The 22,577-nt window shown below is 45.5% G+C and overlaps 1 protein-coding gene across 1 annotated transcript in view; it reads right to left on the bottom strand.

Annotated features, from left to right (window-relative positions):
• LOC123774409 (uncharacterized) overlaps positions 1–16,276 on the bottom strand; it is a 36,942-nt gene extending 20,666 nt beyond the window's left edge. Inside the window, exon 1 of the mRNA XM_045768677.2 lies at positions 16,126–16,276. Within this exon, the coding sequence (XP_045624633.1) occupies positions 16,126–16,180 (55 nt within the window). The 5' untranslated portion in view covers positions 16,181–16,276. The remainder of the gene's footprint in view (positions 1–16,125) is intronic.
• Positions 16,277–22,577: the final 6,301 nt, after the last annotated feature.

Here is a 22,577-nt window from a genome sequence, read left to right as displayed (position 1 = left end):
GTTAATGACCTCAAGTGTCCTGAGGTCAGATCATGCGAATTTCACCTTGCTTCTACTAATCTCTTAATTGGAGCCTGGTAGCCTTCAAACTTGCCGACGTTTAAGGAGTGGCTTGGTAGTGCCGGAGGCTATCTACTTGTGGGCGGAGTTAGCTACTAGGTTCCCCCAATATATACTCGGAGAGCTATCAATTCGAGTATATATTGGGGAACCTAGTAGCTAACTCCGCCCACAAGTAGATAGCCTCCGGCACTCTACCAAGCCACTCCTTAAACGTCGGCAAGTTTGAAGGCTACCAGGCTCCAATTAAGAGATTAGTAGAAGCAAGGTGAAATTCGCATGATCTGACCTCAGGACACTTGAGGTCATTAACGCTTTGAGGTGTGAGATCTCAGGCCGACAACCTGGCGCCTTTCTCAAATCCCTGTCTGTGACTCATGTACTATATATATGTATTAAACTAAACCAAACACTTTTACAGTGTTACACCACTTGGATGATCGGGGGGGGATTGAACGTGGACCTGCAAGTAGCAAGACCGTCGCTCTACCATCCGGTGCAGATGGAAGGGTAAATGAGACACAATACAAATAATATTATGATTCTTACAGTAAAATTAACACACCTTTCATATCTCTATATGCTTTAAAGGCGTTAGCTTTTGGTACCTTCATAAGAGGTAGGGATGAGGGGAGGGGGGTGGAGGTGTGGTTGTAGGTACTGGTAGTGGTGTTGGGAGTGCAGGTGTGTGTGGGAGACAAGGCAGGTGTGTCACTATGGATCACCAAGACAGGAGAAGATGGTTGCATTATGACTTTCATTAGACACAAGAGGTTGAATACCAGCTCTGGGGCTCCCGTTTCAGATCTGACCTCTGCGCCTCCCTCCCCCCCCCCCCCCGTCCCAATTAGCAGACAAAGTGTCTTTATGACGCGATAAAGATATAAGCGCCTCTCATAGGCCGCCTTGCAATTGGTGACCCACGCTTCCTGCCCCAGCAAGCAAGCTTCGGGTCACATACTAAGGTCATCTTGGGTGATAAAATCATTTCTAACCCTTATCGTTATGCTCTCTTGAGTTCTGCTCCAAGACATCGTTCATATAACACTGTCGGCGTCAATTTCTCCACTTTTCGAACGGTAGTAAGTCCGAAGAATTTATTAATGCCAGGTGGTCTTGATGAGTGCCAGGTGGTTTAGACGAGTGCCAGGTGGTGTAGACAAGTGCCAGGTGGTCTAGACGAGTGTCAGGTGGTCTAGACAAGTGCCAGGTGGTGTAGACAAGTGCCAGGTGGTCTAGACGAGTGTCAGGTGGTGTAGACAAGTGCCAGGTGGTGTAGACAAGTGTCAGGTGGTGTAGACAAGTGCCAGGTGGTCTAGACAAGTGCCAGGTGGTCTAGACAAGTGCCAGGTGGTCTAGACGAGTGCCAGGTGGTGTAGACAAGAGTGCCAGATGGTGCAACTTGTGTCAACAATATAGGGCGAGGAATACAAGGACGCTGTTGCCTGGCTTGTGTATTGATCTGTTCCACGTCCCCTCCCTCCCATCCCCTCTCCCACCAGCCCCACCTCCCTCACTCTTTCCCCTCGCATTTCCTTCTCTATCTCCCTCTTTCCCTGCCCCCAACCTTCTTTTCTCTCCATTCTCCCTCCCTACCTCATTATTCCCTTCTTCTCTCGGTTCCTGGCCCACTTTTCTTCTCCTTTATCTCCATCCTTTCTTGCTCCTTCTCTAGTTCCATTGTTCTCATTATATCCTCCGTGATGGCCGCGATAAGATGCGGGTCGGGTCTCACGGTAAGGCCCCAATATTTCTTCAGAGTAGCCTTTATCTGTAGTTAACACCTGACCTGTGACGCCTTTATCTAACAAGAGATTTGTAGGATTAGGAGTGTCAGAACTCAGGACTCACACAGAACAGCTACAGCCCCGCTCCTGTGCCTGGTAAGTCCACTACGGGCTCACCATAGCCCGTGCTACTTGCCCCGCTCCTGTGCCTGGTAAGTCCATTACGGGCTCACCATAGCCCGTGCTACTTGCCCCGCTCCTGTGCCAGGTAAGTCCACTACGGGCTCACCATAGCCCGTGCTACTTGCCCCGCTCCTGTGCCAGGTAAGTTCACTACGGGCTCACCATAGCCCGTGCTACTTGCCCCGCTCCTGTGCCAGGTAAGTCCACTACGGGCTCACCATAGCCCGTGCTACTTGCCCCGCTCCTGTGCCAGGTAAGTTCACTACGGGCTCACCATAGCCCGTGCTACTTGCCCCGCTCCTGTGCCAGGTAAGTCCACTACGGGCTCACCATAGCCCGTGCTACTTGTCCCGCTCCTGTGCCAGGTAAGTCCACTACGGGCTCACCATAGCCCGTGCTACTTGCCCCGCTCCTGTGCCAGGTAAGTCCACTACGGGCTCACCATAGCCCGTGCTACTTGCCCCACTCCTGTGCCAGGTAAGTCCACTACGGGCTCACCATAGCCCGTGCTACTTGCAACTTAGTTGCCAGTAGCTGAATGTTTAACAACAACAAGCAGGATTAGTGACACATGGGTCAAATAGGGGGTAGGATGGAGGTCAATGAGGTCCAGTGAGGTGGAGGCGAGGCATGTTAGTGAGGTATGAGGGAATATATGCCTTACAACTTTTATAAAGGAATAATTTAACAAACGGTGTTGTATTAGTGAATTACTATTGACTCTATGACGGAGGAACCTGCAAAAGGTTCTATTTTGAGGCAGCTCGCTTTTTATATCCATTTTTTTTTGAGATATATACAAGAGTTGTTACATTCTTGTAGAGCCACTAGTACGCGTAGCGTTTCGGGCAGGTCCCTGGAATACGATCCCCGTCGCGAAGAATCGTTGTTACAACCAAGTACACATTTTAATATTGCGTTAAACAGAGGCTACAGTTAAGGAATTGCGCCCAGTAAATCCTCCCCGGCCAGGATACGAACCCATGACATAGCGCTCGCGGAACGCCAGGCGAGTGTCTTACCACTGCACCACGGAGACTGTAAAACAATCAATCCGACCCATCAACCGGATAATGAAGGCCAATCAATCCTACCCATCTATAGCTAATCTATGGTTTAAACACCATATAGTCTGTATGGTTTTAAACGCCCATACTGTCTATTGAGTGTTCCACACTTTTACAAATACAAATACTTATTAAGTACATACATACAAGGTAAGATATAAAAGTTGATAGATTTATAGATAGAGCTAGTACATACAATGCCTAAAGTCACTATTACGCAAAGCGTTTGGGGCGTTTTGCAACCCTATTTCCAAGCCTGGATTTACCCACTTCAATTCTGTCGTGTTCTAGTTTGCTGTGATATATTTAGCAGCCAATTAATACCACCTTGTTATAGCCGTTCGTCACTTTGTATGTCTCAATTATGTCTCCCCTCTTTGTCATTCTTGATAATGTTAATTACGGGTCGGTTAGTATATCTTTATAAAGGACGCTCGGAATTTACCTGAATTTGCCTGAGGGGCCACTATCTCTCTAGTGGCTTAAATGAGGACAGGAAGCCGGTGGCTTGTCAAAAGTCCCCCCCGATTTGTCCCAATGATTTTATCCAGGTGGATTTTGTACCGCAGGAGTGTTCAGGCATTTGTGGCTCCGGCTTTAGCTTCGGCATTACAGCATAGGCTGTTATAGGATTTACTGTTACTGTAAATGGGATTTAGTGTTACTGTAAATAGGATTTACTGTTACTGTAAATAGGATTTACTGTTACTGTAAATAGGATTTACTGTTACTGTAAATAGGATTTACTGTTACTGTAAATAGGATTTACTGTTACTGTGCACACTTTGTAGAGAGTCCGTCCGTTTCACAGTACGGTGACCAAACTGTGACCTATCTAAATAGGACCTAACAAGGGTCTTATTTCTGATGCTTCTAGTTATAAATGTACTACCATTTTTTTAATACATTTGGTTTGATTTGATTGATTTAATAAATCTGAATAATTTAATTTTAACCATTTTTATAAATTTATTACGTTACCTACTAATTATAACTCAAAGATCTTTTGGACAATCAGATTGGGTAGTTTCTGGGCTGATTAGCTAATATACGGTAATATATTTTTTAGGTTTTAACCCCTACATTTGTCTTTTTATTAATCTGCATCGCCCAGTCTTTTGTTAATTTGTAAGTCTATGTATTTATAAAGTCTATGTATGGTTTGGGAGCCGGTTGGCCGAGCGGACAGCACGCTGGACTTGTGATCCTGTGGTCCCGGGTTCGATCCCAGGCGCCGGCGAGAAACAATGAGCAGTTTCTTTCACCCTATGCCCCTGTTACCTAGCAGTAAAATAGGTACCTGGGTGTTAGTCAGCTGTCGCGGGCTGCTTCCTGGGGGTGGAGGCCTGGTCGAGGACCGGGCCGCGGGGACACTAAAGCCCCGAAATCATCTCAAGATAACCTCAAGATGGTGCCAGAAGTGCTTGGGAAGAATCTCAATTGATTTTCAATCATTATTTCATTTTCAATCCACAAAATTGCCAGATTTAAGGCGAGGCCCAAGAGCCGGAGCTCAGTCCTCGTGGACACAGGTGAGGAAAGGTGGAGACACAGGTGAGGAAAGGTGGAGACACAGGTGAGGAAAGGTGGAGACACAGGTGAGGAAAGGTGGAGACACAGGTGAGGAAAGGTGGAGACACAGGTGAGGAAAGGTGGAGACACAGGTAAGGAAAGGTGGAGATACAGGTGAGGAAAGGTGGAGACACAGGTAAGGAAATGTGCAGACACAGGTAAGGAAAGGTGGAGACACAGGTAAGGAAAGGTGGAGATACAGGTGAGGAAAGGTGGAGACACAGGTAAGGAAAGGTGGAGACACAGGTGAGTAAAGGTAGAGACACAGGTAAGGAAAGGTGGAGACACAGGTGAGGAAAGGTGCAGACACAGGTAAGGAAAGGTAGAGACACAGGTAAGGAAAGGTGGAGACACAGGTAAGGAAAGGTGCAGACACAGGTAAGGAAAGGTAGAGACACAGGTAAGGAAAGGTGCAGACACAGGTAAGGAAAGGTGGAGACACAGGTAAGGAAAGGTGCAGACACAGGTAAGGAAAGGTAGAGACACAGGTAAGGAAAGGTGCAGACACAGGTAAGGAAAGGTAGAGACACAGGTAAGGAAAGGTGCAGACACAGGTAAGGAAAGGTGCAGACACAGGTAAGGAAAGGTGGAGACACAGGTAAGGAAAGGTGGAGACACAGGTAAGGAAAGGTGGAGACACAGGTAAGGAAAGATGGAGACACAGGTAAGGAAAGATGGAGACACAGGTAAGGAAAGGTGCAGACACAGGTAAGGAAAGGTGGAGACACAGGTGAGGAAAGGTGCAGACACAGGTGAGGAAAGGTGGAGACACAGGTGAGGAAAGGTGCAGACACAGGTAAGGAAAGGTGGAGACACAGGTGAGGAAAGGTGGACACAGGTAGAAGAGGAAAGGTGTAGAGGACGAGGTATTGTGTCCAGGACAGCGCTAGGCTACTGCTGCTCCACCAGTCAGGGATCGATAACATGATAGCCTCACACGTCACCACCACCACCACCTCACCGCGTACAGGTTAAACAGGTTGAACCGATATAACCTGCTTGACCTTGCTCACGCCAGTAGACCACTACAGGCCGCCTGACCTTACTCATGGGTCTACACCACTACAGGCCGCCTGACCTTACTCATGGGTCTACACCACTACAGGCCGCCTGACCTTACTCATGGGTCTACACCACTACAGGCCGCCTGACCTTACTCATGGGTCTACACCACTACAGGTCGCCTGACCTTACTCATGGGTCTACACCACTACAGGCCGCCTGACCTTACTCATGGGTCTACACCACTACAGGCCGCCTGACCTTACTCAAGGGCCTACACCACTACAGGCCGCCTAACCTTTACGCTACTCATTTAACTAATGTGTTATACCTTGAGGCTGTTAGCAACGAAACATCAGTTGCCACTACAATGTACCGTGTACCATCTAATACACTGTACCCTGGATGTACCACCACCCAGTACACTGTACCCTGCATGTACCAGTACACTATACCCTGCATGTACCAGTACACTGTACCCTGCATGTACCAGTACACTGTACCCTGCATGTACCAGTACACTGTACCCTGCATGTACCAGTACACTATACCCTGCATGTACCAGTACACTATACCCTGCATGTACCAGTACACTATACCCTGCATGTACCAGTACACTGTACCCTGCATGTACCGCTGTAACAGTCGTGTTAGTAAACATATTATAAGCAGGAAACACCCCACATTAATTCCAGCTGTCATAAACAGCGATAAATTTCCTAGACAAAACAAAAGCCACATTTGTACGGCTTTTGTTTTAATGAAGTGTTTACTCAGAACTCTGTTGTTGGTATTAATAGACAAAAGCTTCGGCGCTGAGTGATATATATATGTCTGGAATTGACGAATTTATTATTTAATACAATTGTATCAGTGAGCAACCCGTTCTCGCAAATTTAATAAGTCAATATTGACTTATTAAATATGTGCATAGGTGACATACTTAACATAATAGATACCCTTAAAAAAATTCATAGAAAACACCGACCTTACCTAACCTACTTAGTATGTTAAGATAAGCATCTAATTGCTTCGTAATTACAATTATTACCTAACCTATAATAGGTATAGGTTAAGTAATAATTGTAATTACGAAGCAATAAGATGCTTATCTTAAGATACTAACAAGGTTAGGTAAGGTCGGTGTTTTCTATGAATCTTTTTAGGGGTATCTATTATGTTAAGTATGTCACCTATGCACGTAGTTAATAAGTCAATATTGACTTTACGAATTTGCGAGAACGGGTTGCAGTGAGATATAAATTGCTGGATAATTAGTATCCAGCTAAATTGTTCATTGAGTCTATTGAACGGGGATAGAGTGTCTTCTACCCTGTTCTCTATCTTCTATCTCTGGCCTCTCTATCCCCCTACACCTCTGCTTCCTCTCTTCTCTCCTCTGCTCTCTCTCTCTTCTCTACTTCTCACGTCCCTTCTCAGTGAGGGTCTCAGTCAATTTCACAATGACTGACTCTTCACGAAGCAGGTGTGGCTACACCTGGCTGACTGGGGTCCAAGCAAGTGTGGCTACACCTGGCCAAGGTCAGCAGATGACCAAAGGGGAGGGGGTGAAAAGTCTAAACGCAGGCTTCCTGTCCCTCTATCAACGGGGATTATAGATATGTACAACATTTTGGCCTCTATTCCTAGGTGTATAGGTGATAACTGTGAGCCTTCCTCACTGTAGCTTGCTGTACCTCTCTGGGAGCCTCCACCACCTCGCGACTCGTCCAGACGTCGACTTCATGTCACTGTAACTGTGCTAGTCACCGTCGCCACGCACAATAGCTCGAGGTGCTCACCTGAACACTATACCAACCACCAGACACACAAGGAATTATAACTCTGGCATAATCTTGAAATGTTATAGATATCGTTTCCCATCTTGTGGCTAGATTGTCTGTCTGTACTCAGTTGTCCTGCTGTATCCTGTCTTCTTGCTTTTCTTCTTGTGCAAGTAACTTGTTACTGCTACAGTTCCTTGTAGTGTGTACTCGCCTAGTTGTGCTTGCGGGGGTTGAGCTCTGGCTCTTTGGTCCCGCCTCTCAACCGTCAATCAACAGGTGTACAGGTTCCTGAGCCTATTGGGCTCTATCGTATCTACATTTGAAACTGTGTATGGAGTCAGCCTCCATCACATCACTTCCTAATGCATTCAATTTACACACACGTGTGTGTGTGTGTGTGTGTGTGTGTGTGTGTGTGTGTGTGTGTGTGTGTGTGTGTGTGTGTGTGTGTGTGTGTGCTGGAAGCCGACATATAACAGTCCATAACCACACAATAATCCAGGTTCTCTGAAGTGTATCCTACCAGACAGCACTTGCCCCCCGGGAAGATCTTCGAGGCGTGACACCAAGAATGACTTCACATTATGTGTTTGGCTTAGAAAAGAAAGTAAGTCTTGTTAACTGCTCACACAAAGTAGCACAGTAGTTTTAGGGGTGGTTGAGTCATTCATGCACAAGTATCAAGAGTAGTCTCACCAGGAGTGTAATAGTCTCCTTGAGGTTACCTTGAGGTGCTTCCGGGGCTTAGCGTCCCCGCGGCCCGGTCGTCGACCAGGCCTCCTGGTTGCTGGACTGTTCAACCAGGCTGTTGGACGCGGCTGCTCGCAGCCTGACGTATGAGTCACAGCCTGGTTGATCAGGCTTCCCAACATTCTCTACAAATATGACGAAATTGTACTTTTTCTCCGAAATTATCACTAACAACGTCATTTTCGTTTGAATGTTGTCTTCACGTTTGGACCACGTGCGTCCCTGGTCTCCTGTAACGTGACCAGGTGGGTCCCTTCGCCGGGTCACGTGACCACGATAATGTCACCAGACGGGGTCAACACAGGTCACCAGACGGGGTCAACCGAGGTCACTGGTTGCGACGAGGGCAAGGCAATAGGTCAGATCACATCACGTGGCTTCAACAACCCATACACCTATACAACCCGTTCTCGCGAACATTCCCAACGGCAAGAAAGAGTCGTACTAACGTGCCCTAACCTAACCTACAAGAAGACCCACCAACAGAAAACGGGACATAATGTCCATTTCGCGAGTCGCTGCCGTGTTCTTGCATATATGATTTTGGCCTTAGGTGTAGAATACGTCAAAATACGGCGTGCTATAACGAGAACCGGTTATAATGAACCAGAGACAAATAAGGTCACAGAGATTATACTGGGTCTGAAAATGTCACGGTGGCCAATCGTTGATATTATCATTATCTGCCGGAAACGCTGCGCGTACTAGTGGCTTTACAACACTGTAATGACTATATTATGTATCCTCACAATCCCATTTACCTTCTTGTATATGCATAAATACATACATAATAAATTATCGTGGCTTCCACTCCCTCGCGGCTAAGGTCAGAAGTCACCAGTTTTCACCACTGGAACTTGAAGAGTGGGTCCTGGGGGGGGGAGAGGGCAAGGGGGGAGAGGGGGAGAGGGGGCAGGGGGGGGGGAGACTTAAGGTTGGGAGGGGGGCGTCTTGCCCTCCCTCCGCCACCACCTCCATCACAGCCTCCATCACGAAGTGATTTCGAGGTAGCATGTTCTATTGATCACCAGTCCTGTTGTGGCTGGCGTCTCCTCCACCTCCCATCCCCCTGTGTGTACTCACCTAGATGTGCTTGCGGGGGTTGAGCTCTGGCTCTTTGGTCCCGCCTCTCAACCGTCAATCAACAGGTGTACAAGTTCCTGAGCCTACTGGGCTCTATCATATCTACATTTGAAACTGTGTATGGAGTCTGCCTCCACCACATCACCCCCTAATGCATTCCATTTGTCAACCACTCTGACACTAAAAAAGTTCTTTCTAATATCTCTGTGGCTCATTTAGGCACTCAGTTTCCACCTGTGTTCCCTTGTGCGTGTTCCCCTTGTGTTAAGTAGCCTGTCTTTATCAACCCTGTCGATTCCTTTCAGAATCTTGAATGTGGTGATCATGTCCCCCCTAACTCTTCTGTGTGTGTGTGTTAACTACTGTGACTACAAATGAGTACTTTATTATGTGTGGATTATTTATGTTTCCTACCACATGCTATGTCTTCTCATTCTTTTCCCAGTATACAGAATTGAGTGAGCCTATCCATCAAGTCCTCTTCAGTATCTTACACGTTGTGATCATATCTCCTCTGATGTTTGTCTCGTCTAGTGTGTGACCAATCTGTTTGTCATTATATTTTATGAAAAATATGAAAATATTCCAAAATATTTCTCATGAAGCAGCATATATTTTTAAACACCGAAGAGGGATGAATGATTTACTTCAGTATAAAGTGCATAATGTATCCAGAAGCAAGGATGATTGAATCCCTAATTATCATCCCTTCATCTTCAACGATTGAACCATCACTCGCAGGCCATTCAATCTGCTGGTCTTAATTAACTGCCTTAATTAAATGACTCATATTCCCTTTTACCTGAGTAAGCAATGGGGTGAAGTTGATGGATAGGTAGATAGAGTGACTGGTTTTTGTGCCTGGATAGGGGGGAGGAGAGGGTAGAGGAGGAGGGGGATAGGTTAGGGGGGTAAGAGGCAGCCTCTAGGCCATTATTAGAACCCCCTGAATTCATTTTGGTTCTGATGTCATGTGTCTTATGCGAACTGATTGGGCTTTTATCATAATATTTCCACACGTAGCAACACAAGATCTGCTGGAATGAGAGAATGTGTTTAGGACTAATAAATATGTATAATTTTGTATATTGTCCACTATGCAGCGAAATAGAATAAACACACACACACACACACAGTTTCAAATGTAGATATGATAGAGCCCAGTAGGCTCAGGAATCTGTACACCAGTTGATTGACAGTTGAGAGGCGGGACCAAAGAGCCAGAGCTCAACCCCCGCAAGCACAACTAGGTGAGTACACACACATGTAGCTAAGAAAGAATTAGTATACGAGATGTCACACAATATAAAAACTTACACGTGTGAAAGCTAAGTAAACATCTTAAAATGTAAACATAGAAAACGTGGAAACAATCACAACACTCAACCAAGCATGATGGGAAGATGGGGACACAGGGAGCTGACGTAAACACATACAATCGACCTGGGGAGAGTACATACAAACTAGCCTAGCACAAACACCCGCTTGTTTATTATTACACTCGTGGTAATCATATAACATGATACAAACACACGAGCAATTTAAAAGTGGAATACAAACACATAAGACAAAGTCCGACGCCTCTCAGAAGCCTCCTTTGCTAGGTTCAGTTCAAGTGTACATTAGAGGATTCAACGTTTCAATCTTCAAATGTACGATTTACGGAAAATTCCGTTTTCCATTTGTTAAAATCTAATATATTATGTCAGGAGGTATTAGCTCTGATTAGGCTGTTTTTAGATTTATTTGGGCTAGGTTTAGTTAGGTTAGATTGGGTGAGGTTAGACATTTGAAAATCCGTTGACGAACGCTTTTGCGACCTGAATCCTTCCCTATCACCTGTCACGGCCACATCAATCTCCACAGATTGGGTGAGGTTAGGCAGATTTGAAAATCCGTTGACGAACGCTTTTGCGACCTGAATCCTTCCCTATCATCTGTCACGGCCACATCAATCTCCACAGATTGGGTGAGGTTAGGCAGATTTGAAAATCCGTTGACAAACGCTTTTGCGACTTGAATCCTTCCCTATCATCTGTCACGGCTACATCTATCTCCACCTAACACGATTGGGGTAAAAACCCAAGACACTTTGTTCCGCTGCGGTCCTGTGTGCGTGTGTGACCGCAGCCAAGGGGTTAATGTCTTGCTGTGAGCACGCTCTGTGACCGTTCCTGCAGTCACCTCTCATTCTGTTATCTTACGTCAGTTGCCTCGTGGCATCTCATTAGTGGCCATATACCATATTTTACATCAGTTGTCAGGTACGTTCTCAGACTGTGTCAGTCAGTAGTCTGGTAGAATCTATGTCTGTCAGTAACCTGGAAAAGTCTTCGCGTATGTCTTTAGCCTGGTAGAATCTTAGCCTAAATAAGAAGCCTGGTAGAATCTTATGCAAGTGAATAGGCATAATCTTGCATCAACAGACATAATATGAATCTTACATCAACAAGCATAACTGAATCTTGAATCAACGGCTTGGTATTACCTATGGCTGCTTCACTAGGCTTCACGAATACCAAGTCAAGTTTTTACGAACTACTCGTATACACAATAGTGACTGAGTGAACAGCGCTCGGGATTCGTAATCCTAGGGTCCGGGGATCGATCCCCGGCGATGGCGGAAATAGTTTCTTTCCCCCTGATGCGCCTGTTCACCTAGCAGTAAATAGGCACCTGGGAGTACCTAACTCATGGCGCCTGATAATCTCATTAATCCATCACGTTAATGTGACTGTATTGTACAATAATATTAGTAATTTGATTATAATACGTCATCGCGACGTGCTGGAGAGTGTTGTGTAAGGTAGAGTACTAGGAGGTGCAGGAGAGTGTTGTGTAAGGTAGAGTACTAGGAGGTGCAGGAGAGTGTTGTGTAAGGTAGAGTACTAGGTGGTGCAGGAGAGTAGTGTGTAAGGTAGAGTACTAGGAGGTGCAGGAGAGTGTTGTGTAAGGTAGAGTACTAGGAGGTGCAGGAGAGTGTTGTGTAAGGTAGAGTACTAGGAGGTGCAGGAGAGTGTTGTGTAAGGTAGAGTACTAGGAGGTGCAGGAGAGTGTTGTGTAAGGTAGAGTACTAGGAGGTGCAGGAGAGTGTTGTGTAAGGTAGAGTACTAGCAGGTGCAGGAGAGTGTTGTGTAAGGTAGAGTACTAGGAGGTGCAGGAGAGTGTTGTGTAAGGTAGAGTACTAGCAGGTGCAGGAGAGTGTTGTGTAAGGTAGAGTACTAGCAGGTGCAGGAGAGTGTTGTGTAAGGTAGAGTACTAGGAGGTGCAGGAGAGTGTTGTGTAAGGTAGAGTACTAGCAGGTGCAGGAGAGTGTTGTGTAAGGTAGAGTACTAGCAGGTGCAGGAGAGTGTTGTGTAAGGTAGAGTACTAGGAGGTGCAGGAGAGTGTTGTGTAAGGTAGAGTACTAGCAGGTGCAGGAGAGTGTTGTGTAAGGTAGAGTACTAGGAGGTGCAGGAGAGTGTTGTGTAAGGTAGAGTACTAGGAGGTGCAGGAGAGTGTTGTGTAAGGTAGAGTACTAGGAGGTGCAGGAGAGTGTTGTGTAAGGTAGAGTACTAGGAGGTGCAGGAGAGTGTTGTGTAAGGTAGAGTACTAGGAGGTGCAGGAGAGTGTTGTGTAAGGTAGAGTACTAGGTGGTGCAGGAGAGTAGTGTGTAAGGTAGAGTACTAGGTGGTGCAGGAGAGTAGTGTGTAAGGCAGAGTACTAGGAGGTGCAGGAGAGTAGTGTGTAAGGTAGAGTACTAGGTGGTGCAGGAGAGTGTTGTGTAAGGTAGAGTACTAGGAGGTGCAGGAGAGTAGTGTGTAAGGTAGAGTACTAGGAGGTACAGGAGAGTAGTGTGTAAGGTAGAGTACTAGGTGGTGCAGGAGAGTAGTGTGTAAGGTAGAGTACTAGGTGGTGCAGGAGAGTGTTGTGTAAGGTAGAGTACTAGGTGGTGCAGGAGAGTAGTGTGTAAGGTAGAGTACTAGGTGGTGCAGGAGAGTGTTGTGTAAGGTAGAGTACTAGGAGGTGCAGGAGAGTGTTGTGTAAGGTAGAGTACTAGGAGGTGCAGGAGAGTAGTGTGTAAGGTAGAGTACTAGGTGGTGCAGGAGAGTGTTGTGTAAGGTAGAGTACTAGGAGGTGCAGGAGAGTGTTGTGTAAGGTAGAGTACTAGGAGGTGCAGGAGAGTAGTGTGTAAGGTAGAGTACTAGGTGGTGCAGGAGAGTGTTGTGTAAGGTAGAGTACTAGGAGGTGCAGGAGAGTGTTGTGTAAGGTAGAGTACTAGGAGGTGCAGGAGAGTAGTGTGTAAGGTAGAGTACTAGGAGGTACAGGAGAGTAGTGTGTAAGGTAGAGTACTAGGAGGTGCAGGAGAGTGTTGTGTAAGGTAGAGTACTAGGAGGTGCAGGAGAGTAGTGTGTAAGGTAGAGTACTAGGTGGTGCAGGAGAGTAGTGTGTAAGGTAGAGTACTAGGTGGTGCAGGAGAGTGTTGTGTAAGGTAGAGTACTAGGAGGTACAGGAGAGTAGTGTGTAAGGTAGAGTACTAGGAGGTGCAGGAGAGTGTTGTGTAAGGTAGAGTACTAGGAGGTGCAGGAGAGTAGTGTGTAAGGTAGAGTACTAGGAGGTGCAGGAGAGTAGTGTGTAAGGTAGAGTACTAGGTGGTGCAGGAGAGTAGTGTGTAAGGTAGAGTACTAGGAGGTGCAGGAGAGTAGTGTGTAAGGTAGAGTACTAGGTGGTGCAGGAGAGTAGTGTGTAAGGTAGAGTACTAGGAGGTGCAGGAGAGTGTTGTGTAAGGTAGAGTACTAGGTGGTGCAGGAGAGTGTTGTGTAAGGTAGAGTACTAGGAGGTGCAGGAGAGTGTTGTGTAAGGTAGAGTACTAGGTGGTGCAGGAGAGTGTTGTGTAAGGTAGAGTACTAGGAGGTGCAGGAGAGTAGTGTGTAAGGCAGAGTACTAGGAGGTGCAGGAGAGTGTTGTGTAAGGTAGAGTACTAGGAGGTGCAGGAGAGTAGTGTGTAAGGTAGAGTACTAGGAGGTGCAGGAGAGTAGTGTGTAAGGCAGAGTACTAGGTGGTGCAGGAGAGTGTTGTGTAAGGTAGAGTACTAGGAGGTGCAGGAGAGTAGTGTGTAAGGTAGAGTACTAGGAGGTGCAGGAGAGTAGTGTGTAAGGTAGAGTACTAGGTGGTGCAGGAGAGTAGTGTGTAAGGCAGAGTACTAGGTGGTGCAGGAGAGTGTTGTGTAAGGTAGAGTACTAGGAGGTGCAGGAGAGTAGTGTGTAAGGCAGAGTACTAGGAGGTGCAGGAGAGTGTTGTGTAAGGTAGAGTACTAGGTGGTGCAGGAGAGTGTTGTGTAAGGTAGAGTACTAGGTGGTGCAGGAGAGTAGTGTGTAAGGTAGAGTACTAGGTGGTGCAGGAGAGTAGTGTGTAAGGTAGAGTACTAGGAGGTGCAGGAGAGTAGTGTGTAAGGTAGAGTACTAGGAGGTGCAGGAGAGTAGTGTGTAAGGCAGAGTACTAGGTGGTGCAGGAGAGTAGTGTGTAAGGTAGAGTACTAGGTGGTGCAGGAGAGTAGTGTGTAAGGTAGAGTACTAGGTGGTGCAGGAGAGTAGTGTGTAAGGTAGAGTACTAGGAGGTGCAGGAGAGTAGTGTGTAAGGTAGAGTACTAGGAGGTGCAGGAGAGTAGTGTGTAAGGCAGAGTACTAGGTGGTGCAGGAGAGTGTTGTGTAAGGTAGAGTACTAGGAGGTGCAGGAGAGTAGTGTGTAAGGCAGAGTACTAGGAGGTGCAGGAGAGTGTTGTGTAAGGTAGAGTACTAGGAGGTGCAAGAGAGTATTGTGTAAGGTAGAGTACTAGGAGGTACACTGGGATACTGTTTACATCATGACTGGGCAGCGTGGCAGCCATGCGGGCCAGCCCAAGCTGTTCCCACAAAAACTGGCTTAAATCCCCACCAACGCCGCTCACGACCCCAAACATGCCGTGCACCACAGCAGAATAGAATTCCATTTACAGCCAAAAATACACGATTTAAAAACCCAATAATAGGTGAGCGAGGGAAGAGTCATTGGTTGAGAAAGGACTGGAGGCAGGCATTCACAGGCTGAGGAATATGGTTTAATTAATTCTTAATTCCTCCTTCCCTATTGAATTTGAGTTATCTTGAGATGATTTTGGGGCTTTAGTGTCCCCGCGGCCCGGTCCTCGACCAGGCCTCCACCCCCAGGAAGCAGCCCGTGACAGCTGACTAACACCCAGGTACCTATTTTACTGCTAGGTAACAGGGGCATAGAGTGAAAGAAACTTTTGCCCTTTGTTTCTCGCCGGCGCCTGGGATTGAACCCGGGACCACAGGATCACAAGTCCAGCGTGCTGTCCGCTCGGATTGTCAAAGACCAGTTTCTGGAGTAGGATGTAATGAACCCTTCAACCAGGCTAAGGTAGACAGAAGTGAATAAGACGGGAGACTTGATAACTTACAAGTTTCCAAGCCTTTATATCCTACTTGACCCCTCAGAACATTATATGACCCTAAATCATCCAACATTATGCGTGTAACTCATCTCGTATGTACTTTGACCTGAATAAACATTAGATTTGATTTGATTACGCCAAGGTGTCAAGATAACACACATAGACGAACGTTAAGAGCAAGAATGTGGCTACAAGAAGGTAGGTGGACACGACCTAACCTTACCACATAACCTTCCCGTGATGACGCAAGATCTCAAGACATAAAGGCCAAGATATCTTGTCCCAAGACACCTACAAGATCCTACACCATACTAATCTTACGGATTAATAAATATGCGTACGTCTGCAGGTGACAGGAACATCTCAGACATGTCAAGAAACTGAAAACATGTCACTCTTGGTCCTGATTTGGGTCTACGCTGTAATGACTTGGATCAAGGTTTCTCAGATGGTGTTTTTACCTGTGAAGAGCGGCGAGGAGGCCACCAGGAGGAGGAGGAAGGGCTGGGAGAACATGGAGTCGACAACGAAGGTCGACTAAGAGGAAGGAGAACGCGTCGCCAGGAGCACAAGGAGACACCTTCCTCACGTCACCGCGGTCGGTGATAGACTGGCGCCTCTCTTGTCAGATCCCTCCTACTCTCCCCCCTCGAGCCCCATGACCCCCATTCTCCTGCTACATATTTACATATACTCACATATTCTCCTACTCAAACACACTCACATATTCACCTACTCACACACACTCACATATTCACCTACTCACACACACTCACATATTCTCCTACTCACACACACTCACATATTCTCCTACTCACACACACTCACATATTCACCTACTCACACACACTCACATATTCTCCTACTCACACACACTCACATATTCACCTACTCACACACACTCACACATTCACCTACTCACACACACTCACATATTCACCTACTCACACACACTCACACATTCACCTACTCACACACACTCACATATTCACCTACTCACACACACTCACATATTCACCTACTCACACACACTCACATATTCACCTACTCATACACACTCACATATTCACCTACTCACACACACTCACATATCCACCTACTCACACACACTCACATATTCACCTACTCAAACACTCGAAAATTCACACACATTCACATACACACTCACATATCCACACACACACAAAGTCACATACATACCCACATATTCACCTACTCACCTACTCTTGCGAGAACATATTAACACACAGTAAACAATACTCACCCAAACATCAGAACAGGAACTCCACATCCTTGACAAACAATAGACTTGTACACACCTTTTACCACCATCTTGAGGTTATCTTGAGATGATTTCGGGGCTTTAGTGTCCCCGCGGCCCGGTCCTCGACCAGGCCTCCACCCCCAGGAAGCAGCCCGTGACAGCTGACTAACACCCAGGTACCTATTTACTGCTAGGTAACAGGGGCATTCAGGGTGAAAGAAACTTTGCCCATTTGTTTCTGCCTCGTGCGGGAATCGAACCCGCGCCACAGAATTGCGAGTCCTGCGCGCTATCCACCAGGCTACGAGGCCCCCATAACAATAACAAACACTTTACATCTCAACTGTACATTAATATGAACTCATACTTACTCATGCTACTCATTCTTCATGAGTATGAGTCGTCACAGGAGAGTAGAAGCCTCATGAGAGGTGAGGAACGTGAGGAAGCAATCAAGAATTGTTATAAAATTTTGTTATATAGTTTACTGAAGCGAATTTATCAGTAAATATTAATTATTGTTGATATGTCGCGGCGGTGAACTGGTTTCTGATAATGCTATTGATCATTCCTCAGTGTGTAATGTTTTATTGATCATTCTCCAGTGTGTAAGTTTATTGATCATTCCTCAGTGTGTAAGTTTATTGATCATTCTCCAGTGTGTAATGTTTTATTGATCATTCTCCAGTGTGTAAGTTTATTGATCATTCCTCAGTGTGTAAGTTTATTGATCATTCTCCAGTGTGTAAGGTTTTATTGATCATTCCCCAGTGTGTAAGTTTATTGATCATTCCTCAGTGTGTAAGGTTTTATTGATCATTCCCCAGTGTGTAATGTTTTATTGATCATTCCCCAGTGTGTAATGTTTTATTGATCATTCCCCAGTGTGTAAGTTTATTGATCATTCTCCAGTGTGTAAGTTTATTGATCATTCTCCAGTGTGTAAGTTTATTGATCATTCTCCAGTGTGTAAGGTTTTATTGATCATTCCTCAGTGTGTAATGTTTTATTGATCATTCTCCAGTGTGTAAGTTTATTGATCATTCTCCAGTGTGTAAGGTTTTATTGATCATTCCTCAGTGTGTAATGTTTTATTGATCATTCTCCAGTGTGTAAGTTTATTGATCATTCTCCAGTGTGTAAGTTTATTGATCATTCTCCAGTGTGTAAGTTTATTGATCATTCTCCAGTGTGTAAGTTTATTGATCATTCTCCAGTGTGTAAGGTTTTATTGATCATTCCTCAGTGTGTAATGTTTTATTGATCATTCCTCAGTGTGTAAGTTTATTGATCATTCCTCAGTGTGTAAGTTTATTGATCATTCCTCAGTGTGTAAGTTTATTGATCATTCTCCAGTGTGTAAGGTTTTATTGATCATTCTCCAGTGTGTAATGTTTTATTGATCATTCCCCAGTGTGTAAGTTTATTGATCATTCCCCAGTGTGTAAGTTTATTGATCATTCCCCAGTGTGTAAGTTTATTGATCATTCTCCAGTGTGTAATGTTTTATTGATCATTCCCCAGTGTGTAAGGTTTTATTGATCATTCCCCAGTGTGTAAGTTTATTGATTATTCCTCAGTGTGTAAGTTTATTGATCATTCTCCAGTGTGTAAGTTTATTGATCATTCCTCAGTGTGTAAGTTTATTGATTATTCCTCAGTGTGTAAGTTTATTGATCATTCCCCAGTGTGTAAGTTTATTGATCATTCCTCAGTGTGTAAGTTTATTGATCATTCCTCAGTGTGTAAGTTTATTGATCATTCTCCAGTGTGTAATGTTTTATTGATCATTCCCTAGTGTGTAAGTTTATTGATCATTCCTCAGTGTGTAAGTTTATTGATCATTCCTCAGTGTGTAAGTTTATTGATCATTCTCCAGTGTGTAAGTTTATTGATCATTCTCCAGTGTGTAAGTTTATTGATCATTCCCCAGTGTGTAAGTTTATTGATCATTCCCCAGTGTGTAAGTTTATTGATCATTCCCCAGTGTGTAAGTTTATTGATCATTCCCCAGTGTGTAAGTTTATTGATCATTCCCTAGTGTGTAAGTTTATTAATCATTCCCCAGTGTGTAAGTTTATTAATCATTCCCCAGTGTGTAAGTTTATTAATCATTCCCCAGTGTGTAAGTTTATTAATCATTCCCCAGTGTGTAAGTTTATTAATCATTCCCCAGTGTGTAAGTTTATTAATCATTCCCCAGTGTGTAAGTTTATTAATCATTCCCCAGTGTGTAAGTTTATTAATCATTCCCCAGTGTGTAAGTTTATTAATCATTCCCCAGTGTGTAAGTTTATTAATCATTCCCCAGTGTGTAAGTTTATTAATCATTCCCCAGTGTGTAAGTTTATTGATCATTCCTCAGTGTGTAACGTTACTGATCAACATTCCACACCCATTACACCTGATTAATCTTTGTATATGCTTCATCCCTATTTACGTCCCCTATCCTTCACCCATTTATGGGCTATTCATGCCCGTGCCATCTCTTAGGTGTCTTAATCATCTTACTGTCCCATCACTTGAGAATGAACCATGTAGGCTCGAAACGTTGTGTAAATTTAAAGATGACATTTGGAGAAATCCTCTTCCAATTAAACTAAGATGCAAAAGCACTAATTAGAGGGATAGAAGCTAAACTAGCTAAACACAGATGCCGAAGAAATATAAGAAAATTCACTTTCGCAAACAGTGTGGTAGACGGTTGGAACAAGTTAGGGGAGAAGGTGGTGGAGGCCAAGACCGTCAGTAGTTTCAAAGCGTTATATGACAAAGAGTGCTGGGAAGACGGGACACCACGAGCGTAGCTCTCATCCTGTAACTACACTTAGGTAATTACACACACACACACACACAGTAAGTGGCCCCTTCGGTATAAAAATACGTAATTTCAAACTACAAATATGTGCAGTGAACCAGAATTCAGCTCCAAAATAATGCATTGGAGTCAGATTTGAGATATTTTTTATATTTTTAAAACTGCTGGGGGATTTGGGCAAAATATGACACATCGCCGTTTTCAGTAATTGACATATTTTTTGTTTGTGGCGGGGACCTCGATAGAAACCTAACGTATATAAATATACACAGGCTGCCTGTTCACAGACACAATGAATTATGAATTTTCTAATGGCCATAGGGTAACGCTTTTTTATGAAGTTTACCCTACTTTTACGTTTTCTTTTTTTAAATATTCTCTGCCACATTTTCTCTTATCTTTTGGGGTAACTATTTTTACAATTATAATATTTATTTATTTATTTATTTATATATCAAGAAGGTACATTGATGTTATGGGAGTACATAACATTGATGTTTTTACATTCTTGTAAAGCCACTAACACGCGTAATGTTTCGGGCAGAGGCCAGATTCACGAAGCATTTACGCAAGGTTCGTAAGTGCTTGCGAAAGTGCTTCGTGAATCTAGCCCCAGGTTCGTAAGTGCTTGCGTAACTGCTTCGTGAATCTGGCCCCAGAAAATATTAGTGTCAGACCTCGAAGGAAGAATTGAAACAGGAATTTCCTTAAGTACTTTCGTATTTAATAATACATCTTCAGAAGGATGATGATGATAATAATGTTTATTCACGTAAAAGTACATACGAATACGAATATGTACTGCGGCTAGGATTCGAACCCAAGCCAAAGCGCGTACGAAAATCGAGATAGTGCTTAACCACTGTGCCACGGGGACTGTTCTCCAGTGGTGTAGTGGACATGTAGTAACGTGTAGAGAGATATGTAGAGAGATATGTAGAGCGTGTAGCTGAGACGAGGCCTGGAACATAGAGCTTCAGCGAGGCTGGGGATTGAGAGCTCGAATGCGAGACGAGAGCTGTAGCTCCAGTGTGGCCGGAATCTGGTTCTGTAACGAGGAAGTAACATCTTGCCACAGGAGAAGATTTAGCTACTAAGAACGTCCATGTAGCACGGGCTATGGTGAGCCCGTAATGCTTCCATTCTTCAAGATAATTTTACAAGCTTCTTCTCAATTTGCCAAACCAACCAAGGTTATTGTTATGATCTCATCAAAACAGATCGCAGACAGCCCAAGCTCTTATTTAAATGAAAAAGAAACGAGTTTTATACACAATTTTGCATAATATTTAGCTATAAATGGATAAATTGTGGCAAATTACGAAACAAAATGGCGGCCGCCGAGAGATCCGGGGCCTTAAGGAAACACGGCGACACATGCCTTAGGCTCATACAACGAGAAAGCTGAGTGGTGGTCCCTCAGATGCTCAGCCAATCAGCGACGAGCTTTCTGCGAGGCTGTCGTGGAGCTGAACCCAGGGAGCGAAGACCGGCTCAGTGTACAGCCAGACTCCAGGCTGGGAGGTTGTACCATTGACGCTCTCGCCGAAACCCAACAGAGTTGAGCCACGTGGAGGATACGTGTGTCGTCAGGATACATGGAAGATAGTCGCCAGGATACATGGAGGATATGATGAGGCTTCAGTCAGCCGGTGATACATGGGAGCTGAAGGTAATAACATCATTAATATCTAAGTAATATGTCTTCCCCTTTACCTATTATGTTCATTAAGAATTCCCATGGCAACTTGCAAGAATTTTACTATTATATACATATGTATTCATGTGCCAGGATGTGTCGAGAATATACATATAAGTAATTAAGGTAATTATATCTTCAGGTGTTTGAGTGGTTCAATATTTTAATAGGATACGCAAAACCTAAGATTTTCTTGAATGATGTTCCAGTCTGTCCACTCTAGCCTAGGCCAGCCAGAGTGCTCCAGCCTGTCCACTCTAGCCTAGGCCAGCCAGAGTGCTCCAGCTTGTCCACTCTAGCCTAGGCCAGCCAGAGTGCTCCAGCCTGTCCACTCTAGCCTAGGCCAGCCAGAGTGCTCCAGCCTGTCCACTCTAGCCTAGGGCAGCCAGAGTGCTCCAGCTTGTCCACTCTAGCCTAGGCCAGCCAGAGTGCTCCAGCCTGTCCACTCTAGCCTAGGCCAGCCAGAGTGCTCCAGCTTGTCCACTCTAGCCTAGGCCAGCCAGAGTGCTCCAGCTTGTCCACTCTAGCCTAGCCAGCCAGAGTGCTCCAGCCTGTCCACTCTAGCCTAGGCCAGCCAGAGTGCTCCAGCTTGTCCACTCTAGCCTAGGGCAGCCAGAGTGCTCCAGCCTGTCCACTCTAGCCTAGGCCAGCCAGAGTGCTCCAGCCTGTCCACTCTAGCCTAGGGCAGCCAGAGTGCTCCAGCCTGTCCACTCTAGCCTAGGGCAGCCAGAGTGCTCCAGCCTGTCCACTCTAGCCTAGGGCAGCCAGAGTGCTCCAGCCTGTCCACTCTAGCCTAGGGCAGCCAGAGTGCTCCAGCCTGTCCACTCTAGCCTAGGGCAGCCAGAGTGCTCCAGCCTGTCCACTCTAGCCTAGGGCAGCCAGAGTGCTCCAGCCTGTCCACTCTAGCCTAGGGCAGCCAGAGTGCTCCAGCCTGTCCACTCTAGCCTAGGCCAGCCAGAGTGCTCCAGCCTGTCCACTCTAGCCTAGGGCAGCCAGAGTGCTCCAGCCTGTCCACTAGCCTAGGCCAGCCAGAGTGCTCCAGCCTGTCCACTCTAGCCTAGCCAGCCAGAGTGCTCCAGCCTGTCCACTCTAGCCTAGGCCAGCCAGAGTGCTCCAGCCTGTCCACTCTAGC

Source organism: Procambarus clarkii, chromosome 61, assembly GCF_040958095.1.
Source record: "Procambarus clarkii isolate CNS0578487 chromosome 61, FALCON_Pclarkii_2.0, whole genome shotgun sequence".
Lineage (NCBI taxonomy): Eukaryota > Metazoa > Arthropoda > Malacostraca > Decapoda > Cambaridae > Procambarus > Procambarus clarkii.
The sequence above is the reverse complement of the archived record's forward strand: the minus strand, read 5'-3'. Positions and strand labels throughout refer to the sequence as shown.